This window comes from Prionailurus viverrinus, chromosome A3, assembly GCF_022837055.1.
Source record: "Prionailurus viverrinus isolate Anna chromosome A3, UM_Priviv_1.0, whole genome shotgun sequence".
Taxonomy (NCBI): Eukaryota; Metazoa; Chordata; class Mammalia; order Carnivora; family Felidae; genus Prionailurus; species Prionailurus viverrinus.
In genome coordinates, this window is record NC_062563.1 from 22,687,537 (window position 1) to 22,709,064 (window position 21,528).

At 48.8% G+C, this 21,528-nt stretch overlaps 1 protein-coding gene across 8 annotated transcripts in view; it reads left to right on the top strand.

Annotated features, from left to right (window-relative positions):
* Positions 1-21,528, top strand: part of SOGA1 (suppressor of glucose, autophagy associated 1) — an 85,634-nt gene that overhangs the window by 26,530 nt on the left and 37,576 nt on the right. For all 8 annotated transcript variants that reach the window (XR_007150809.1, XR_007150810.1, XR_007150811.1 and 5 more), the window contains exons 3-6: positions 2,742-2,900; positions 14,684-14,746; positions 15,428-16,609; positions 18,855-18,995. Coding sequence is in view for 5 of the 8 variants with exons in the window: in XM_047852234.1 (XP_047708190.1) it covers positions 2,742-2,900; positions 14,684-14,746; positions 15,428-16,609; positions 18,855-18,995 (1,545 nt within the window). In the remaining 3 variants the exon portion in view is untranslated. The remainder of the gene's footprint in view (positions 1-2,741; positions 2,901-14,683; positions 14,747-15,427; positions 16,610-18,854; positions 18,996-21,528) is intronic.

Sequence of the window (21,528 nt, forward strand, 5' to 3'; positions counted from 1 at the left end):
GTCTTCTTGGTGGGGAGTGTTGCCTCCCAGGTTGAGGCCATGGCAGGGATGGAGAGGAGCTGGCTCCAAGTGGGAGCATAAGTAGGAGAGAAGCCTCCAGCCGCTGAGCCCTCACACCAGTCAGAGACGCAGCCCTCCCTGGACAGTGGGTGGGGTGGGCGGTTGAGGGGAGCAGTAGGTGCAGCTCCCCATATTTCAGTCATCTGTTCCTTCATCTCCCTTTTCGCTTTTTGGAACCTTGGGGGGTTTGTTTGTTCCCCAACAAGTGTTTATTTGCCACTAGCGTGTACCAGACCCCGCACTGCTGCCGGGACACAGAGATGTGAAGGAGCCCAGGCATGGTCTGGGGCCTTGATCTCTGTGCCCCACCACTCCTGCCCCTGGGGCCTAAGCAGCATGAATGAATGGATGAATGAATGAATGAGTGAATGAATGAATGAATGAATGAATGGAGTATTGATCAGGACAGGGGCTTTCTGGGTGACCTAATAGCCCCAAACCGGGGACCATAGCCAAGAGCCTGGGGTTGAACACCAGTAAAAACCCTGACACAAAACACAAGAGGGAGATTGTGGGGTACTGGGCCAAAAAATCCGATAAAATCAGCGCACAGAGGTGAAGCAGTGATCCTGACAATGCTTTAACAAATTATATTTCTTGATGTTCTAGCCACCAGCCCAAGGACTATGTCATTTATTCCGTACAGCAGCCTTTGGGAGTAGGCTGTATCAACCCCATTTACCAATGACCACAATGAGACTTCAAATGTATAAATAAACTGGCTGTGGGTCACACACACACAGAGTGCTGGAATCAGACTCGATCTAGTTTTCCCCTACCTGCACAGTTCTTGTTCTGGTATTGAGGGGTTGCTCATCCCACTTTGCGGACAAGGAAAGTTTGGTGGCCTAGGGAGGCTGGGGACCAGCTTCCGGCTGTCCCTGGGGATCTTTAGGGGCAGGGAGCGGCAATGGGCACCAGAGGGAGGGGAAGGCAGTGCTGAGTTTCCTCTCTGGCCGTTGTTTTTCCTGGCCTGCCTCTCACGCTGCCAAAGGGTCCATGCCGAGCTGGGCCTGGGCCCAGGCGGAGGGCAGAGCCAGGGAGGGCCCTCTTCCCTTCCGGCACGGAGGAGGTGCCATAGTTGTTTCCGAGCCTGGCAGGCATGGGGCATTGGGCTCTCTGCCCTTCACATACCTCTTGCTGGCAAAGCCCTGGAACCGCTCTCAGAGCCCTGGCCATGCTGGCCTCTCAGGCAAATCCCAGGGGCTCCCCCACAGCTCAGCTCACACTTGGTCTACATGACCCTGAGCCGAGTCGCTTATGCTCTGAGCCTCAGACAGCAATGGAGTGAAGAGGAATGAATCTGGCACACAGTAGGTATTCAACGAAGGGCAGTGCCTGGACCACTTCAGAGTCGTTGTGATTTGCCAGCGCAAAAGGGACTTCCTCATCCCCAGAGGCTCCCTTTCCTGGCCTTTGACCCCCAGGGTGTCCTCCAGGAAATGGGGTGCTTTTGCTGCAGAGCCCTGTCACTAGGATTAGAGTTTGCAGCTCTGTTAGCTCCCTTCTGTAGGGATGACTTGGACATATGCCCACCCTTTGTCATTTCCAGCGCATTCTGTAGCCCAGGCAATTGGAAACCAGGGTCAGGGTCACACTATGACCTCTGGCAGGTCATGTATGGCTTCACCACTCACCCAGCACTCACTGTGCTGGCCCAGGGCCGAGCTTTCTTGTGCAATAGCTGATTCAGCCCTCCTGTTGGGCCCACGAGGTTGCTGCTATTATTGCACCCATTTTGTAGTGAAGGAGACTGAGGCACAGAGTGGAGAAATGATTTGGCCAGGATCACGTGCTGGTCACTGGCAGAGATGGGATTCAGATGGCTCTGGGGCCACCCATCTTGCTCTAGTTTCCACTTACGCTCACTTCCCTCCCTTTATTTAAAAAAAAATTTTTTTTTTAATGTTTGTTTATTTTTGAGACAGAGACAGAGCATGAGTGGGGGAGGGGTAGAGAGAGGGAGGGAGACACAGAATCCAAAGCAGGCTCCAGGCTCTGAGCTGTCAGCACAGAGCCCGATGCAGGGCTCGAACTCACAAACTGTGAGATCATGACCTGAGCCGAGGCCAGACGCTTAACCTACTGTGCCACCCAGGCATCCTCACTTCCCTCCCTTTAAAATGAGCTTCTGGCCAGGGCACCTGGGTGGCTCAATCAGTTAAGCATCTGACTTCGGCTCAGGTCGTGATCTCACAGTTTGTGAGTTCGAGCCCTGCATCGGGCTTTGTGCTGACAGCTCGGAGCCTGGAGCCTGGCTCGGATTCTGTGTCTCCATCTGTCTCCCTGCCTTTCCCCCACTCACACTCTCTCTGTCTCTCAAAAATAAATAAATAAATGTTAAAAAATAAATACGAAAATAAAATGGGCTTCTGGCCCTGCCACAGGCTCTTGTGAGAATTCAAAGCACCGAATGCCTCAGGTAAATGAAAAGGCCTTGCTAAGAACAGGCAGGGCCTTTACAGCTTTCTGGGGACTGAACTGTGATATAGACATTAGGAACTCAGGGTGCCTGGGTTTGGGTTTTGCTCCTACTGTTTCCTGGTTCTGTGACCCCTGTATCTTCTCTGTGCCCCAGTTTCCTCATCTGCTAAGTGGGGATGATGAGAGACCCTGTCTGCTGGGGGGTTGCTCTGCAGCCAAGGCCACGCGGTCCCTGCTCATCACCCACCCTTGTTCAGGTCTCTAAGGACATCTCTGTGCGGCTGCATAAGGAGCTTGAGACAGTGGAGAAGAAACGGGCGCGGCTGGAGGAGGAGAACGAGGAGCTTCGGCAGCGGCTCATCGAGACCGAGCTGGCCAAGCAGGTGCTGCAGATGGAGCTGGAACGGCCGAGAGAGGTGAGGGCTTGCCCATCCCAGCCAGGGCCAGGCCGGGGCAGGTGGGCGTGTGCCAGCCCCCTAGCCAGGGTCTCTGAACCTCTGCGTCTGCACAGTCATGCACACTAAGGACACAATGGTGAATGAGAGACACCGGTTCCTGTCCTCAAGGAGCCCAGAGGCGAGGGACGCCCGTGTGGCTCAGTCCGTTAAGTGTCTGCTGATTTCAGCTCAGGTCGTGATCTCATGCTCGTGAGATTCAACCTTATGTCAGGCTTCATGCCGAATGTGGAGGCTGCTTGGGATTCTTTCTCCCTCTCTCTGCTCCTACTCTGCTCATGCTTTCTCTCTCAAAATAAATAAATAAACATTAAAAAAAAAAAAAAAAAGGGAACCCACAGGCTAATGAAGGAGACAGTCATCCACCAAAGAACCGTGCAACTGTGGGAAGATGAACTGAAAAAGCATTCCACAATACGCACCGTGGGGCCTGGCCCTCTGCCTTGGTTTCCTTATCTACAAAACGAGACAATAATACCCTGAGTTGTTGTGAGGACTAGCTGGGATAACTTGTGTGGACATGCTTTAGGGGCTGCCATTTGGTGTAAAGTTCGGTGCCGGGGGCTGGGCCTCTGGCCAGTGTCTCGACACAGATTTCAGGACATTACTCAGTTCCTGAATGTGGCCCCCAAGCACCAGCCTCTCCCTTTGCTCACGTGAGTCTTCCACTTGTGCGTACTTTCTGCCTTCTGCTATGTGTTGGGCATGCCATGTGCTGGGTACCATGCTAGACACTTTTTCTGAACAATTTTCATCAAGGCCTAATGAGATTGTGATTATACCCATTTTATGGGTGAGGAAACAGACCCTGAGAAAAGGAGGGATGTCCTCAAGGTTGCACGGGGCCCCGTGGGCTCTGCAGAATGCCTATGGAAAGCCATCAGCCTAGGTGACCGCTAGGGACTAGAGTCCTCCAGAATGCAGGGGTCTGTGCTCCAGATGGCCCGGTGAGGGGTGGGGAGGGCTTCTGACCACAGAGGCACAGCTGGGCCTCAGCTATCTGGTTGCTCATGGGGCTATCTTAGGATAGTACATTGTTCTGGAACACCCCTCACCTTCCCTGAGGGCAGACATGGGAGTGTTCCAGGACTGAGACATCACAGCCCTGAGGCCAGAACAGTCCATCAGCTGCCCTTCCTCCTGGGCATGTTGTGTGGTGTGCCAGTGGCTTCTCAGTGTGGAGATGGGACATTGGCTGCTAAGGGCTGCTGCGGAGCCCTGTCCTGCTCCAGGGCTGGGTGGGAGGCCCCCTCCTTCGGGAAGTCTCCTGCCCCCCATGGCCTGGCCCCCGACACTGGGGACCATGTTCACACATGTTGTTGCTGCCGCCGTTAATAGTGTGGAAAGGGGAGACAGTTTCAGAGAGTGCCTTGGAGCTCAGCGTGTTCCTGTTGTAAAGGAGAGGAAACTGAGGCTCAGAGAGGGACAGCTTGCCTGAGTTCACCCGCCCTTCCTTGGCAGAGATGTGGCTGAGACCCTGAAGCCGCATCCCCCTCTAAGTCTCAGTTTCTCCATCTGTGACATCAGGATAATAACGGTACCCAGCTAATGAGGTTGTTTATGACCATTAATAAGATTGGGTAACCGTAGAACACTGTGAAGAAGTTAAATAGAATAAAGTAGCGGGGCACCTGGGTGGCTCAGCCTGTTAAGCGTCCGACTTTGGCTCAGGTCATGATCTCACGGTTTGTGGGTTCGAGCCCCGCATCGGGCTCTGCGCTGACAGCTCAGAGCCTGGAGCCTACTTCGGATTCTGTGTCTCCTTCTCTGTCTGCCCCTCCCCCGCTTGTGCTTTTTCTCTCTCTCTTTCTCTCTCTCAAAAATAAATAAATAAATATTTAAAAAAGGAATACAGTCGTAGTGCAATTCCCAAACAAATTAAATATGCAGTTATTATATGAACCCACAATTCCACTTTGGGATATATACCCAAAAGAATTAAAAGCAGGGACACAAACAGATACTTGTACCCCTGTGTTCCTAGCAGCATTATTTACAATAGAAGCAACCCTAATGTCCATCAATGTATGTACATAGAGTGGACTATTGGTAAACTTTGTAAAGGAAGGAAATTCTGACACATGCACCACCCTGGATGAACCTTGAAGACCTGATGCGAAGTGAAATGAGCCAGCCACCAATGGACCAGTATTATGATTCCACTTATAGGACCTACTTAGGGTAGTCAAATTCACAGAGACAGAAAGCAGGATAGAGGTTACCGGGAGCTGGAGAGAGGAGGGAGCGAGGAATTGGTGTTCAGTGGGTACAGACTTTCAGTTTAGGATAATGAAAAAGTTCTAGAGATGAATAGCGGTTGCTTGACAAAGTGAATGCACTTAATGCCACTGAAATGAGTACTCAAAAATGACTAAAAATGGTAAAGTTCATATTGTGTATACTTTAGGACAATTAAAAAAAAAGAATAAGGTAGAGCTGTATGTACTGATGTTGAAAGATCTCTAAGGTATGTAGTTAAAAAAGAAGGGGAGAGATCTATATATATTACGCAATCCCGCTAATTATTTTGATAACAGAACAGACTGGTTTTGGAGCACGTATGTGTGTGTGTAAACGCATAGCAAAAGTCTGGAGGAAAATCCGCTGAGGAAGGAGAGATGGTGGGAATAGCATGGGGAAATGACTTTGCTTTGTATTCTTTTAATGCTGTAGTAAGGTGAGTTTTAGGGAGGGGGGTTATTTGTTACATTTTAAATGTAGTCAAGCAGGTAAAGAGCCCTATGTGGTGCTGGGCACACAGTAGGTGCTCAAGACACTTTGGTTCGCTTCCCCTTTGAAGACGTGTCAGGTCTGCTGGTGCGCCCCGGCATGCCCCTTGGGGTCTCAGGATCTGGGCAAGGGGGGCGTGGCCCTGTGTTTGTTTGCCGAGTACCTTCTCCCCACCCCTTCCAGACGTGGTTTCCATGGAGATAAGTGTCCCTGAGCAATTCTGCCAGAGCTGCTGGAGCCCCGTCATCCAGATCTGCCTTTGCCATCCTGACAGGTTGCTGTGGCGATACTGTCACCCAGCTGGGAACAGGAGCCCCTGGCCTGAGCTGATGTGGTTGCCATGGAGATGGCTCTTCCTTATAGAGAAGGGAGGGTGGCCAGCCCTAGCTGCACTCTGTGGTGGCACTGTTGCCCAGCTGGGTTGCAGCTCAAGAATCGTAACACCAGCCTCCCCCTCATCCAGTACCATTCCCCCTTCTTGTATTTTAGGCAGAAAGCCAATCTCAGTGTTGACGTGATGTATTATAATATAGCTGCTGTGTCTGAATGCTTGCTCCGTACCAGGCACCTCACCAGGCATTTTATATACCTCCTCATGTTGTGAAACCAGCAGCTTCCCAACATACATTGTTATTCTCATTTTATAGGTGGTACTCTTCTTGACAGTATTTTCATTGTGATATCACAATTCGCATAATATAAAAGTTACCATTTATAGTGTCAAGTTCAGGGATGCCTGGGTGGCTCAGTCGGTTAAGCATCCAACTTCAGCTCAGGTCATGATCTCACAGTTCATGAGTTCGAGCCCTGTGTGGGGCTCAGAGCCTGGAGCCTGCTTCAGATTCTCTTTCTCTCTGCCCCTCCCCCCACACTCTGGCTCTCTCTCTCTCTCTCTCTCTCACTCAAAAATAAATGGACATTTTTTTAAAAAATCTAAACATAAAGTGTCAAATTCACTGGTTTTTAATGTATTCATAATGTTGTATAATCATCACCGTTATCTAAATCTAGAATATTTCCATTGCCTCTAAAAGAAACCCCGTACCTGTTAGCAGTCACTCCCCATTCCCCCTACCCTCCAGCCCCTGGCAACCACTAATCCACACTCTGTCTCCATGGATTTGCCTATTCTGGCCATTTCGTACAAATGGAATCATGCAATTTGTGATCTTTTGTGATTGGCTTCTTTCACGTAGCATTATGTTTTCAAGGTTTATCCATGTCAGAGCATGTATCAGTACTTTATTCGTTTTTATGGTCAAATAATAATCCGTTCTATGAGTATACATTTTGTCCACTCATCAGGTGATGGACATTTGGGTTGTTTCCATCTTTTGACTAGTATGAGTAATGCTGCTATGAACATTTGCATACAGGTTTTGTGTGTTTTCAGTTCTCTTGGGTATATACCAAGGAGTGGACTGCTGCATACAGGTGGTATTGGGGAAAGACAAAGACGGGATTCTAACCCAGGACTTTGTCTCCCAAAGTCACACCGACTCTTACGGTGCTGCCCTACCCTCCTCGCCCTATCTAGGTACCTTCCTAGGACCCTGCTGTGTTTTCAGAACCTCCGAAGATGCTGCTCCCTTCAGTGAATGAGTACTTCCGTCCCTGGCACAGGCTTCTCGTCCTGATTCCCATTCTGATGGGGTACGCAGGGTGCTGACCATGGCATCAGATCACATGGGTTCAAATCCTGGTTCTGCTGGCGTCACCCTCTGATGCAGCCTGGCCGTGGTCTGTGTGGTGCAGGGCACACTGAAATTTGGGGTCACACGGGCCTGAGTTTGAAAGCTGGCTTTGCCACTTACTTGGAAATAACTGTAATGCTGGGCAAATCACGTAACTGCTCCAGGCTCAGTTTGTTCACTTATAAAACGGGAATATTAATCCCTGCTTCTCAGAGACAGGCAGGTAAAGTGCTTAGCAGGGAGGAAGGACTTGGTGAACACTGATTAGCATCATCATTATCATCATTACCCTTAGCTGCTATGTATGATGGCTGTGCGTCGGGAGCAGCATTTACCTTAAATAAATGTTTCTGCTGCCCCTACCCAGGTGCTGTCTACCGAACTGCCACTTGTCCATGGAAGTAGCAGTTACATTGCAAATCAACACATGCGCTTGGCAGTGTGTGTCCCAGTGACTTCTGATTTGGGTTTTATGTCTAAATCAGTCTTTGCTTCCTCCCCCCAGATGGTCTTCCCTAACCAGGAGCCATTCGGCCTCTGTCTAGCCACTTCAGCTGCTCTGGAGGAAGAATGCCTCGGTCTTTGAGATGCACCCAGAGTAAATTTTGCACACACAGCACAGTCTGTGTTTTCAGTGAGACCCTTTCAAAGATCCCCTCCGTATTTGGTGAAAATCTGCCCAGTTGTTTTGGCAGAAGGTTCATTTTATTCCCTGAAGGTTGGTCTTTGTTTCCTGGCAGCACGGAAGCAGGGAAGGTGTTAGAGAGCAGGGGGCCCCTGCAAGCTGTGCTCAGGCAGCCTCTCTGTGCGGGCTGGAGGTGCAGGGACACAATCTACTAGTCTTTGGAGAAGGACAAGGGAGGACATAGCTCATGCTCCTACCAGGAGCCATTAAACCAAGGATGTTTAGAGGTGCCACCCTGGCTGCTCAAAGGTGGCCTTGTGAGTTGCTGGTAGATGGGGAAACCCCCCGATGTGTGCCAGGCCAAAGAATGTGCCCGCGGGGTCCGTCGCTTAGCGACGGCATTCCTGTTGGTGCCTGGGACTGTCCTGTCTTGCCCCTTCCTTCCCACTCTCCTGAGGCCCGGGGCCAGAACATCTGCTCCTGGGGGCTCCACAAAGAGTCTCTGACAGGCCCTGGCTCCCTTGAGGGGCACTGCAGCCCCCCAGGCCGCCTGGCCAGCTGCTGCTCTGCAGAGAGGAGGAGGTCTTTGGGCTCTGTGAGCTTGCCTTGTTTTTCCCTCCAGAGCCGAAGAGTATGTGGGAGCCCAAGTGGCTTAGACAAGGTGGGGAGGAAAGGGTCTGTTCCAACCAGAAAAGACTGGAATTACTCCTGTCCTGAAAGGGTTTGCTGCTTTGCTCTCTCTTCTCTGCCCACTGCCCTCCCTTTCTGGTAAGGTTCATGCCACTCAGGGCTTTCTCTCTGCCTGTTGGAAAGGTGCCCAGTGACTTTTCTTGGGAAAGCATATTAAAAATATCTTAACGTGATTTCCCCCCTCTACCCGACAGGTTAGATGCGCTTGGTAGAGAAAGACTAGAAAATACAAATAAGTCCTAATAAGAAAAAATTCACCTGAAAACCAATATTCAGAGGGAATTTCTCTGAATAATTACCAAACTATTATTTGGGTGAGGGGGCATATACTTCCAATCCATTTTTTCTATTTATATGCGCACACACATATTGAAATGTATATATGTATATGTATGCATTTTCTTCCCCTAACATAAGCTCAGTGAAGCAAAAATATCATTACAAAAGCCCATAAATGCATACCTAGCATCCCTCTAAGGGTGGGTACATCAGACTGGTTGTATTGGTTGTCTTGGGCAGTAAAACTGGTGACTTGGGTTCACTGTATTCCTTTTTATGATTTTTTTTGGGGTGGGAAGTATAGTTGACACACAACGTGACATTGGTTTTGGATGTGCAACGTAGTGTGATTCAACAAGTCTGTAGTTATGCTGTGCTCACCACAAGCATAGCTACCATCTGTTACCATGCAATCCTGTTACAATACCACTGACGATATTCCCTGTGCTGGAGCCTGCATCCGCACAACCTATAACATTCCATAATTGGAAGCCCATGTCTCCACTCCCCTTCACCCCCTTTTGCGCCCCACCCCCGCTTTGGTGGTTTGTGAAGTTTGGACTGTGTGAATGTGTTATCCACAAAATAATAGAAATAATGAAAATCCTACATAAAATCGAAGAAGGAAGCTTCCTCTCTTAACCACCTCCCTCAATTCTACTCCCGACTCAGCTTAACCCATGGCTAGCAGGTTGGTTTGTATCTTTTTAGACCTTTCTCCGTGCTCATACAATGTGTGTTTCTCTGTATTTTTAGAAAGTCAAGATGGGATTATATTGTGTACGTGGTTTCTGTAACATGCAGATTATGTAGTATGAACACAGACTTTTTTAAAATGCTGGATGTTTTGGGTTTTCTTCTGCCTAAGGTGCTTATTATAAAAATCAAAGATCACAGAGTCAAGTAAACATAGGAAGGAAAGAAAGTCTAAAAGGGTACCATCTATTTCAGTATTTAAAACACAGAGCCGAAGGTCTAGAAGGAGCTCCAGCTGGCTGTCAGCCTGTGGTCACCCTCAGGTTGGGAAGGAGAATGCCTAGGGGGGCTTCTGATTTGTCAGCATTGTATAGATTAACAGTGAGAATTTATTTTTGTATATTAAAATTTTATTTTAAAAAAATATTTTGTAATGAAAAAAATTTTTTTAAAGAAAAAAGCTGGAAGACTGTGTCCCCTGCCTCCTAAAAAATTGTGGGGGAAGAGGGCCAAGTGTAAGTTCACTGTATTCTCATTGTAAATAGCCTGGTATAAATTCTTCAGACCTTCTCCCACCCTGTGTGCATATATGTGCGTGTGCACGCACACACACACACACCTTTTATAACAATGGTAACATGCTCTAGGTTTTTTTTTTTTAATAACAGCTTTTTTGAGATATAATTTACATGCGATAAAGTTTGTCTTTTTAAAGTATACAGTTCAGTGGTTTTTTAGGATATTCAGCGTTGTAAAACCTTCACCACTTTCTCATTCCAGGACATTTTCATCACCCCAACAAGAAACCCCAAGCCCATCAGCAGTCACTCCTGCCTCTCCCAGCCCCTGGCAACCACTAATCTACTTGTGGATTTGCCTATTACGGACATTTTATGTAAATAGTATCATACATTGTGTGGCCTTTCGTGACTGGCTTTTCACTTTAGCATGATGTTCTCAAGACACGTGCATGTTGTAGCAAATATCAGCACTTTGTTTTTTTTTTTTTTTTTCAATGGCTGAATGATATTCCCTTGTGTGGATATGCCACATTTGTTTATCCATGTACCAGTTGGTGGACATTTGGGTTGTGGGTTTTGTTTCGCGAGTTCCTTCTTTTTCTTACCAAGATGTTTCAGAGACTTTGCCTCGTCGTCAGGAAATCTCACTCCCCTCTGTCCTTTTTCATGGCTTTAGGCTTTATATGATCTCATTCCTTCATACGTGGTGGCCCCCTGCCCCTCCTGTCACCCCACTTCCTCTCTCCAGGGTGTCTGCTATGCTTGAAGAGGCTGTGGTTACCTGAAGAGGCTCAGTTTTATAGGGAGAGAAGGGTGTTTGCCCAGGATCGCAAACTCAGTGTTGCCGCAGTTCTGCTCCCAGCTGAGGCCACGGCCTCTCCCACTCAGCTTGTGATAAGCAGACCTGGATCTGCAAGCCTGACCATCTTTCCCCAGAGCCCCCACCTCACCACTCACTCCGTGCCTGGGTGTCCTTCTGAGCACCCCCTTCCTGGCGCCATTTGTGGGAGGGGCTCTTTGGGGGGGGACCTGTTTTGCGGTATCGCCCCATTTCCTACCTTGTCCTCCTCGCTTTTGAAAGAGCCCAGATTAGCCCTTCTCAAATACTGGCTGTTTGCTTTTGGCACCCTGCGTCTGAAATATCAGCCTCTGTCTTCCTGCCTCATTTGCATTTCAAAAGGTGCCTTTAGGATTTGATTGGGCTCCAAGATATACTTAAGACCCCAGCTGGAGTTCATTTCCCTGGCTCTCTGGTTTTAGCCTGGGCTTCGAGATAGAATCACCTGGGAAGCTATTTAAAAATCTCATGGCTGGGACCTACCCTGGACCGATTAATATCAGAATCTCTGGGACCTTGGGCATCGGTATTTTTTTTTAACTTCCCCCAGGTAATTCTGATGTGCACCCAGGTTGAGAACCACTGTGCTACCTCCACTTTGCCCTCATCAAAGAAGGCACATTTTCTCCTTCCAAGTCTGAAACTAGATCAAAACCTCTGTCAAGAACTGGTCCCGGGTCAGCTATGGATTTGCTGTGGGGCCTCTCTCTCACCTTCAGTGAGATGGGGGCTTCGGGGGCTTGGATTACGTCAGTGGCTCTCACCTTCAGGGATGGGTATGAGAGATGGGGGCATAGGGGGAGCCATGTATTCAAACACCTGGGAGTGGGGTGCCTGTGTGACTCAGTTGATTAAGTGTCCGACTCAGGTCATGATGTTGCAGTTCTTGAGTTTGAGCCCCGCGTCGGGCTCTGTGCTGACAGCTCAGAGGCTGGAGCCTGCTTCAGATTTTGTGTCTCCCTCTCTCTCTGCCCCTCCTCTGCTCACACTCTGTCTTTCTCTCTGTCTTAAAAATAAATAAACATGGGGCACCTGGATGGCTCAATTGGTTAAGCGTCCGACTTCGGCTCAGGTCATGATCTCTCGGTTCGTGAGTTTGAGCCCCGCGTTGGGCTCTGTGCTGACAGCTCAGAGCCTGGAGCCTGCTTCGGATTCTGTGTGTGTGTGTCTCTCTCTGTGCCCCTCCCCTGCTCGCACTCTGTCTCTCTCTCTCAAAAATAAATACACATTAAAAAAATTTTTAAATATATATGTAAATATTTAAAAAGATAAACAAACAAATGTTAAAAAAAATAAAAACAAACCCCTGAGAGCATTCTCAAAAAATACCTGTTGAACTTGAAAAAGTCAAAGGCAACCGAAGTGTGGTTTTATACACTACTAAATGTAAACCATCCCTCTCACGGGAAGGAATGGAGTGTTCAGTAGACTTCTGCATCTGAGTGACTTTTTTAAACGTAAAGAAACTTTAGTAAAAATTATGGTAACATTTTCTCAAATTCCCCTCCATAGGGCTTGTGCCGTTTTGCATTCTTCCCAGCCGTATAGGGGTTTTCCTACTTCTCCATAGCTTCACCAATAGAATGTGTTGTCAGACGTTTGGAGTTTTGCCAGTCTGATAGGTGAGAAGTGGTATCTCGCGTAGGTACCCCCCCCATCCCGTGTTGTAATTTGCATTTCTCTGTCTTGAATAGGGTTGAGCATCTTCCTACGGTTACAAGTCATTTACCTTTCTTGTGTACACTTTGTCACGTCTCTAGCACATTTTAATATAGGGTTGTTGGCCCTTTTGTTTTCTGTTTTGTGAAGCTCTTTATGTATTTAGGATATTAACCCTTTGTGGTGAAGTAAATTGCAAATTTTTTTTCCCCAGTTAGTCATTTATACTTTTACTTTCTTAGGGTTTTTCTTTCCGTCTTTGTTTCTTTCTTAATTAATTATTTATTTATTTATTTTTCATGGTTGTTTGTTTTTGAGGGAGAGAGAGACAGAGACAGAGAGACAGAGTGCGAGCAGGGGAGGGGCAGAGAGAGACGGGGACAGAGGATCCAAAGCGGCCTCCAGGCTCTGAGCTGTGAGCACAGAGCCTGACACAGGGCTCAAACCCACGAACCATGAAATCATGACCTGAGCTGAAGTCAGACGCTCAACTGACTCAGGCACCCCTTTTCATAATTTTCATAATTTCTAAAGAGAACCTTTATTTATTTATTTATTTATTTTATTTATGTTGAGAGAGAGAGAGCACATGAACAGGGGGAGGGGCAGAGAGAGAGAATCCCAAGCAGGCTCCGGTGCGGTCAGCATAGAACCCGATGCAGGGCTCCAACTCCTGAACTACAAGATCATGACCTGAGCTGAAGTCAGTTGCTTAACCAACTGAACCACACAGGTGCCCCTATTTCTTCCTTTCTGAGAGACAGAGACAGAGAGAGAGAGTGTGCACGTGTGTTCATGAGGCAGAGAGGGAGAGACAATCCCAAGCAGGTCTGGGTGCTGTCAGCACAGAGCCTGATGTGGGGCTTAATCTCCTGAACCATGAGGTCATGACCTGAGCTGAGATCAAGAGTCAGACACTTAACCCTGGGTGACTGAGCCACCCAGGTGCCCTGGGTGTTTTTTTTTTACATGTAGAATTTGCTTATATAATTAAAAGTATCAATTTCTAAAAAGAAAGAAAGAGAAAGAGAGAAAGAGTTTATTTTCATCCTACCAGTTCTTGATTTTTGAATTATGATTATTACAGTGTAATTTTACATGAAAAGTTACAATTTAATTGTAAAAATTGAGCAGTCCCTTACCAAGGGACTGCTAGGCCTCCCAGGTAATCATGATGTTTTACCTATATGCATTTTTTTTTGTTAGTATGCACTCTGAATTAAAGTCCATGAGGACAGGATGGACCCTGAAGTGGAGATTTTAGTGCTTATTGGAAGAGTCCCCTTGGGGATAACACCACCAAGGAGTTTCAGGCATTCACACCAATGGCCTTGGCCAATCTCATGGGGGAGCTCTGGAGCTCCGATGGCTATTTAGAGTTGTTCTGAGTTGAGGCAGGAGGCTGTGGACCAGTCATTGCAAGTGGGCTCCCTCCAGGGAGGGTACATGACCTTGGAGGAGGTGGCTTCCCTCAGCCAATGGCATCACTGGGAGGGGACTAAGCTTTGAGGTCTTAGTTGGGAGAACAAGTGCCCCAGTTCAAGGAGGCGGGATCTGAGTGGAACACCACAGCAGGCCCCCCAAGTACCCTGTCTGACTTGGTCACTGCTGTGTACTCTATGCCTAGCTGTACCTGGCACGTGATGGGTACTCAGGAAATCTTTGGTGAATGAATGAGAGAGACAAAGAATGGAAACCCGGATTTCTGGGTCTTGGCCCAGGCCAACTGGATCATAATGGAGGGGTGGGAGAAAGGGGAGAAAGCGGGCAGGTGTGATCAGAGTCATCTCCTCAAGCACTTCAGGCCCACTGGGTGGTCTTGAGGGCCCCCCTGGCTTGGTGGTTGGTACCGGTGAAGGCCTGGACATGGCTGGGCTGGGCTGGGCTGGGCAGGGAGGGGGTCCCTCAGTGGAACCCTAGGCCCCGTGGCTACTCTTTGATGCACATCAACCACATGAAATTTCAGGGTTTTTGTTCTCTCTCTTTTTTTTTTTTTTCCAATTTCTTTCTAGCATTCCTTGAAGAAAAGAGGAACTCGCTCTCTGGGGAAGACAGACAAGAAGCCTTCGGTGCAGGTATTTTCCGGAAGCTCCCACAGCCCCCGTCGCAGCCCCCGCAGGCAGGTTTTAATCTGAAGGTCCGAGGCCTAATTCCAAATTGCCAGGGGAGTCCCTAGAGGTGCCCACCCTTCCCCAACCTCTACCCTGCCCTCCTCTTTATCACTTTCTTAGCTTTGATGCCCATTTCATTTCCCAAAACCATGCCCTGAGCCCATGGTTCTCACACGGGCAGATAGATAAAGTGCTACGTGTAGCACAGGTCAGACATAGAATACACTTAGCCTCTAGTGGTCCTGGATTGTAAGAGTGCCAGGCACTTTTCATGCATTATCTCATTTAATCCGCTCCATGCCTCTGTGTGGAAGAGAGTGTTATTGCCCTATTTTACAGATGAGGAAACTATAGTAGTAATGGTAGTAGTAGTAGTAGCAACCATTGCCTGGCAGGATGCCGCCTACTCCAGGAAGCCCTCCTAGACTCTCCAGGCTGTGTGGTGCTCCACCTTTGCTGCAGTGTCAAGATCTCCTTCTCTACTTCCCCTCTGGACTCCTGCTCCTTGAGAGTCAGGGCCTTGTCTGATTCATTCCCGTGTCCCTGGCACATAGTTGGTGCTCCCCGAAGTGCTGTGGCTGGTACTGAGCCTCACAACACTAACCTTCCTGGGTCATGTCTGTCCCCGTGCCCGTCGGACCCCAGGAGGACAGTGCGGACCTGAAGTGCCAGCTGCACTTTGCAAAGGAGGAGTCAGCCCTCATGTGCAAGAAGCTCACCAAGCTAGCCAAGGAGAACGACAGCATGAAGGAGGAGCTCCTCAAATACCGCTCGCTCTACGGTGATCTGGACAGTGCCCTGTCTGCCGAGGAGCTGGCCGACGCGCCCCACTCTCGGGAGACCGAGCTGAAGGTGCACCTGAAGCTGGTGGAGGAGGAAGCCAACCTGCTGAGCCGCCGCATCGTGGAGCTGGAGGTGGAAAACCGAGGCCTGCGGGCGGAGATGGACGACATGAAGGACCACGGCGGCGGCTGCGGAGGCTCGGAGGCGCGCCTGGCCTTCTCGGCGCTGGGCGGCGGCGAGTGCGGGGAAAGCCTGGCGGAGCTGCGGCGACACCTGCAGTTTGTGGAGGAGGAGGCGGAGCTGCTCCGACGCTCCTCAGCTGAGCTGGAGGACCAGAACAAGCTGCTGCTGGCCGAGCTGGCCAAGTACCGCTCAGAGCACGAGCTGGATGTGACGCTGTCGGAGGACAGCTGCTCCGTGCTCAGTGAGCCCTCGCAGGAGGAGCTGGCGGCTGCCAAGCTGCAGATCGGTGAGCTCAGCGGCAAGGTCAAGAAGCTACAGTATGAGAACCGGGTGCTGCTCTCCAACCTCCAGCGCTGTGACCTTGCCTCCTGCCAGAGCACACGGCCAATGCTGGAGACGGACGCCGAGGCCGGGGACTCTGCCCAATGTGTGCCCGCTGCTCTTGGCGAGGCCCACGGCCCCCATGCTGCCCGGTTCTGCAGAGCCAGGGAGGCCGAGGTGCTGCCTGGGCTGAGGGAGCAGGCCGCCCTGGTCAGCAAGGCCATCGATGTCCTGGTGGCCGATGCCAATGGCTTCTCGGCCGGCCTCCGCCTGTATCTGGACAATGAGTGCACCGACTTTCGGCTGCACGAGGCCCCCGACAACAGCGAGGGTCCCAGGGACACCAAACTCATCCATGCCATCCTGGTGCGGCTGACCATGCTCCAGCAGGAGCTCAATGCCTTCACCAGGAAGGCGGACACTGTCCTCGGGAGCTCTGCCAAGGAGCAGCCAGAACCCTTCTCGTCGCTGCCTGCCTTGGGTTCCCAAGGGTCCTCCAAGGAGATTCTTTTGGCCAAAGACCTTGGCTCAGACTTCCAGGTAAGATGTCCCAGTCACAAAAAAGATGTCCCTATTATTTTTTGTTATAAACTGTCCACTGAATCATCTGTAGGACAGAGAGGGACACAAGGCATAAGTGTACAGCTTAGTGAATTTCCCCAAGATGAACACACTTGAGTAATCATCACCCAGAACAAGAACTAGAATGTGACCGGCACCCCAGAAGCCCCTCCTCACGTCCCCTTCCAGCCACTATCCCCATTCCCAAGGGAGACCCCTCTCCTCATTCACTTTGTCTGTCTTTGGACTTTATATAAACTGAATCATATAACACATACTCCTTTATGCCTGGCTTCTTTCCTCAGTGTTTTGTTTCTTGTCTCATGTAGTAATAATTTGTCCATTCTCGTTACTGGACGCGATCGCATTGAGTGAATATGCCCCAATTCACTTAGTCATTTACCATTGATTGATATAGGGGTTGATTTCGAGTCCCCCCCTTTTTTTGCCAGGTTGCCCTTTGTTCTTGTGTTATTTCCTTTGCAATTTTGATTTTAAAACACGTATTATTAAGAAGCAAACAAACAAACAAACAAACAAACGAGTTTAGAAGCGCCTGGTAAAAAGAGGAAAGCTTCCTCCTTGCTGCCTATAGGTACCACTATTAATGGTGTGGAGCAGTGCTGTCCCAGTCCTGTCCAGGACAGAGGCCACTAGCCACATGTGGCTACTTTAAATTAATAAAAATTTCATGCAGTTGAAAATTCATTTCATTGGTCTCAGTAGCCACATATCAAGTGCTCAGTAGCTCAAGTGGTACAGACCTAGACCATTTCATTATCAAGGCATGCCCTTTTAAATCTTTGTGCATTCTCTCATATATTTATTTTTCACCCAAATTGTCTTATGTGATACGTACTGTGACCACACAATTGATTTTTCTTATGTAATGTAGCTAGTGGTTCATGTACTTATGATGTTGTGTTTACTATTCATATACTTTTTGTGATCAGTGATCAGAGCTGGAGGTGCCCTGGTAAACAAAAACAGACATGATTCCTGCCCCCCAGCTTCTGTCATCTAGTGGGGAAGAAAGATGTTAATCAAAATATCCTGCCAGTGAATGTGACCTAGACTCTGGGGCATGGAAGACCTCAATCTGAGCCGAGATCAGAAGGGTAGATTACTGGGGAAGAGTGTTCTAAGAAGAGGGAACAGCCTGTGTGAAGGCATCATAGCAAGGAGGAGCAGCGTGTGCGCAAGGACAAAGAAATGGAGAGAGTCTGGGTTACAGGGAGCGTTTTCATCCTGAGAGCAATGGAAGGGGTCTTCCCATGTCTGTACAGAGATTTGGCTCTTTTTTTTTGACGACAACACAGTGTAGTTGTGCCAGAATTTCTTTAATCCACGCCCTGTTGATCTGGCTTGATCTGGCTTTTTTTTTTTTTTTTTTTAAATGTTATTTATTATTGAGAGAGAGAGACAGAACACCAGCAGGAGAGGGACAGAGAGAGAGGGAGACACAGAATCCGAAGCAGGCTCCAGGCTCTGAGCTGTCAGCACAGAGTCCGATGCGGGGCTCCAACTCAGAACCACAAGATCATGACCTGAGCCAAAGTTGGACGATTAACCGACTGAGCCACCCAGGCGCCCCTTGATCTGGCTTTTTAAAGCAAGCAGACTCCCCCCTGTCAGGTCTCCCTCTTGGTTCTTCTTGAGGTAGGAATGAGCTAGGGCCGCACATATGTTAGGACAGTTGAGGCTGGCGGAGAAAGTTTGTGCACAAGAGGGGCGCCTGGGTGGCTTAGTCGGTTAAGCGTCCAACTTCAGCTCAGGTCATGATCTCACGGTTTGTGAGTTCGAGCCCTGCATCGGGTTCTGTGCTAACAGCTCAGAGGCTGGAGCCTGCTTCAGATTCTGTCTCTCCCTCTCTCTCTGCCCCTCCCTTGCTCACGGTCTGTTTTTCTCTCTCAAAAATAAATAAACATTAAAAAATTATTAAAAAAAAAAAAAGGTTAGTGCACAAGACAGACATTCGCAGGATCAGTGTTTGCACTTACCACTACCACTTAGCTACTCATTCATCCTTTCGACAGACTCGCAGAGTGGTTGCAGGGCTGGGTCTGGGCTGCAGAGCTGAATCCACTGAGGCCCTCGCCCTCTGGTGGGTGGTCAGAGTCTCTTATTATAGCCCAGGGGCCTGGGGTGGGGGCTGCTTCTGGCACCCCTTGGGCCCCTCCCCATTGTTACCTCTGGTCTCTTCTGCCTGTGCCTCTGGGTGCAGCCTCCTGACTTCAGGGACCTGCCAGAATGGGAGCCCAGGATACGAGAGCCCTTCCGCAGTGGTGACTTGGACTCCAAGCCCGACCCCAGCCGGAGCTTCAGGCCTTACCGAGCTGAAGACAATGATTCCTACGCCTCTGAGGTGGGCCTAGGCCTGATCAAGCAAGGGGGAGGGCAGGAGGAGAGTGGCCGGGGCCTCCCCAAAGCTGAGCAATCCATGGAGAAGCTTAGCTGGTGATGATGTGGGTTTTGAGTATTCCATTTGGTTCTAAGCTTCCAGGCAGCAAGTGCTAAAAGGGAGACAAGGAAGTTGGGGCCATCCTCTTGGCCCGACAAAAGAAAGCTTATAAACTCCTTTGAAGAAATTGATTTTATTTTCCTATACTAAATTTCACTGGGAATTTAGTAATTTATGTCATTTAGTGAAACCACTCATTTCTTTAGCAGGAAGGCAGCAATCTTTACAGTCAGGCTGACTGGGTTCAAATCGTGGATCTGCTATATACTGGCTGTGAGATTGTAGATAAGTCACTTTACCTCTCCGATCCTCAGTTTTCTTACCTTCAAAATAAAGGTGATCCCTCATAGGGCTGTTGAAAGGATTAAATACATGAAAAGCCTTAAATCTGGTCCCTATTAGGTGAAGAGGAGGAGGAGGAAGAAGATGATACATCTCAGGACCTCAGGGGACCCACCAGTATGGTGGCTTTGTGGCCTTGGGCATGTTCCCATTCTCTGCCTGTATCTTCCCCTTTGTAACATGCAAGGATTAGAGTGGGTGATGGCTGCAGAATTTCTAGGATTCCCTGGTCCTTGAGGAATTCCTGGTAGTTCTGAGCCCCTCTCAAGCCTACTGAGTCTTCCCCAGCGCTTCATAATGAACCTGAAGCAAGAAAAGTCTTCTGTAGATGGGATGGAGCCTCCTTGAGACTCCTGAGCCATGGAGAACCCTGTGTGTTCCCCAAACTAAGAACCCTTTTCTTGTGAACATTCTTGGGAAGGCAATTTTGTAGTCCCAGGAAGGCCAGTCTGCAACTGCCCAGGGGGAGAAGCTCCCTTGAAGCTGATGGATCAAACTCTCTAAGTGGTCTGAGCTTCCAAGCAGCCATGGCAAAAGGGGAAAAAACAAAATAAAACATGAGATACTCAGTTTTAATTTTCTGAGGAAAGGAGATAAGCTGACTCACCTGCATGCATTGGATTATTGTTTCATTCAACCACTTTTTACTGAGCAGTTACAATTTTCCAGGCACTGTGTTAGGCATTGAGTTCAAGGAGAACACTAGAGATTGCAGGTAGTATCCAGCCCTGCAAGGATCTTCAATATCAAATAGACGTACAAGGTATACCTTGAATCAGAGTGCCTTCCATTGCCAAATTTCCATGTTATTGGCTGGATAATAAATGTTTTTTATTTTACAGAGGGACATCTTGCCATGCCTGGGAATGAGTGACAGATGACATTCCTTTTTTTTTTTTCCTGCTTAACATGACAGCATAACATTTCCCTCTGTTATGAGAAATACTTAAAATTTTTTGGGGGGCGCCTGGGTAGCCCAGTCAGTTAAGTATCCAACTTTGGCTGAGGTCATGATCTCATGGTTTGTGGGTTTGAGCTCCATGTTGGGCTCAGTGCTGACAGCTTGGAGCCTGGAGCCTGCTTCAGATTCTGTGTCTCCCCTTTTTTTTTTTTTTATTATTTAAAAAAAAAATTTTTTTTTAACGTTTATTTATTTTTGAGACAGAGAGAGACAGAGCATGAACAGGGGAGGGTCAGAGAAAGGGAGACACAGAATCTGAAACAGGCTCCAGGCTCTGAGCGGTCAGCACAGAGCCCGACGCAGGGCTCGAACTCACGGACCTCGAGATCGTGACCTGAGCCGAAGTCGGCCACTTAACCGACTGAGCCACCCAGGCGCCCCTTTTATTTATTATTTTTGAGAAGAGAGAGACAGAGAATGAGTGGGGGAGGGGCAGGGAGAGAGGGAGACACAGAATCCGAAGCAAGCTTCAGGCTCTGAGCTATCTGAGCTGTCAGCATAGAGCCCGATGTGGAGCTCGAACCCACAAGCCACGAGATCATGACCTGAGCTGAAGTCGGATGTTCAACCGACTGAGCCACCCAGGTGCCCCCTGTGTCTCCCTTTCTGTGCTCCTCCCCCACTAGCACTCTGTCTCTCTCTCAAAAATAAACATTAAAAAAATTAAAAAATATTTTAAATTGACGTATAACATACATACAGAAAAGCATATGTATTGTTTTGTTCTTCGTTTTGTTGTTGTTATTTTTTGAAAAGCACATGTATTGTAAGTGGACGGCTCAAATAACTTTCACAGACTGAACACTTCTATGTCATCAGCGAGCAGATTAATAAGTAGAGCATGACCTGTCCCTGAAGCCTCCTTTCTGGTCCCCATCTAGTCCCCATCCTGACTTCTAACAGAATAGATTAGTTTTGCCTGTTTAGCTACAAATACTTATAAACAGGGGCACCTGGGTGGCTCAGTCGGTTGAGCGTCCAACTTCGGCTCGGGTCATGATCTCATGGTTGACGAGTTCGAGCCCCGCGTCAGGCTCTGTGCTGACAGCTCAGAGCCTGGAGCCTGTTTCAGATTCTGTGTCTCCCTCTCTCTCTGCCCCTCCCCTGCTCATGCTCTGTCTCTCTCTGTCTCAA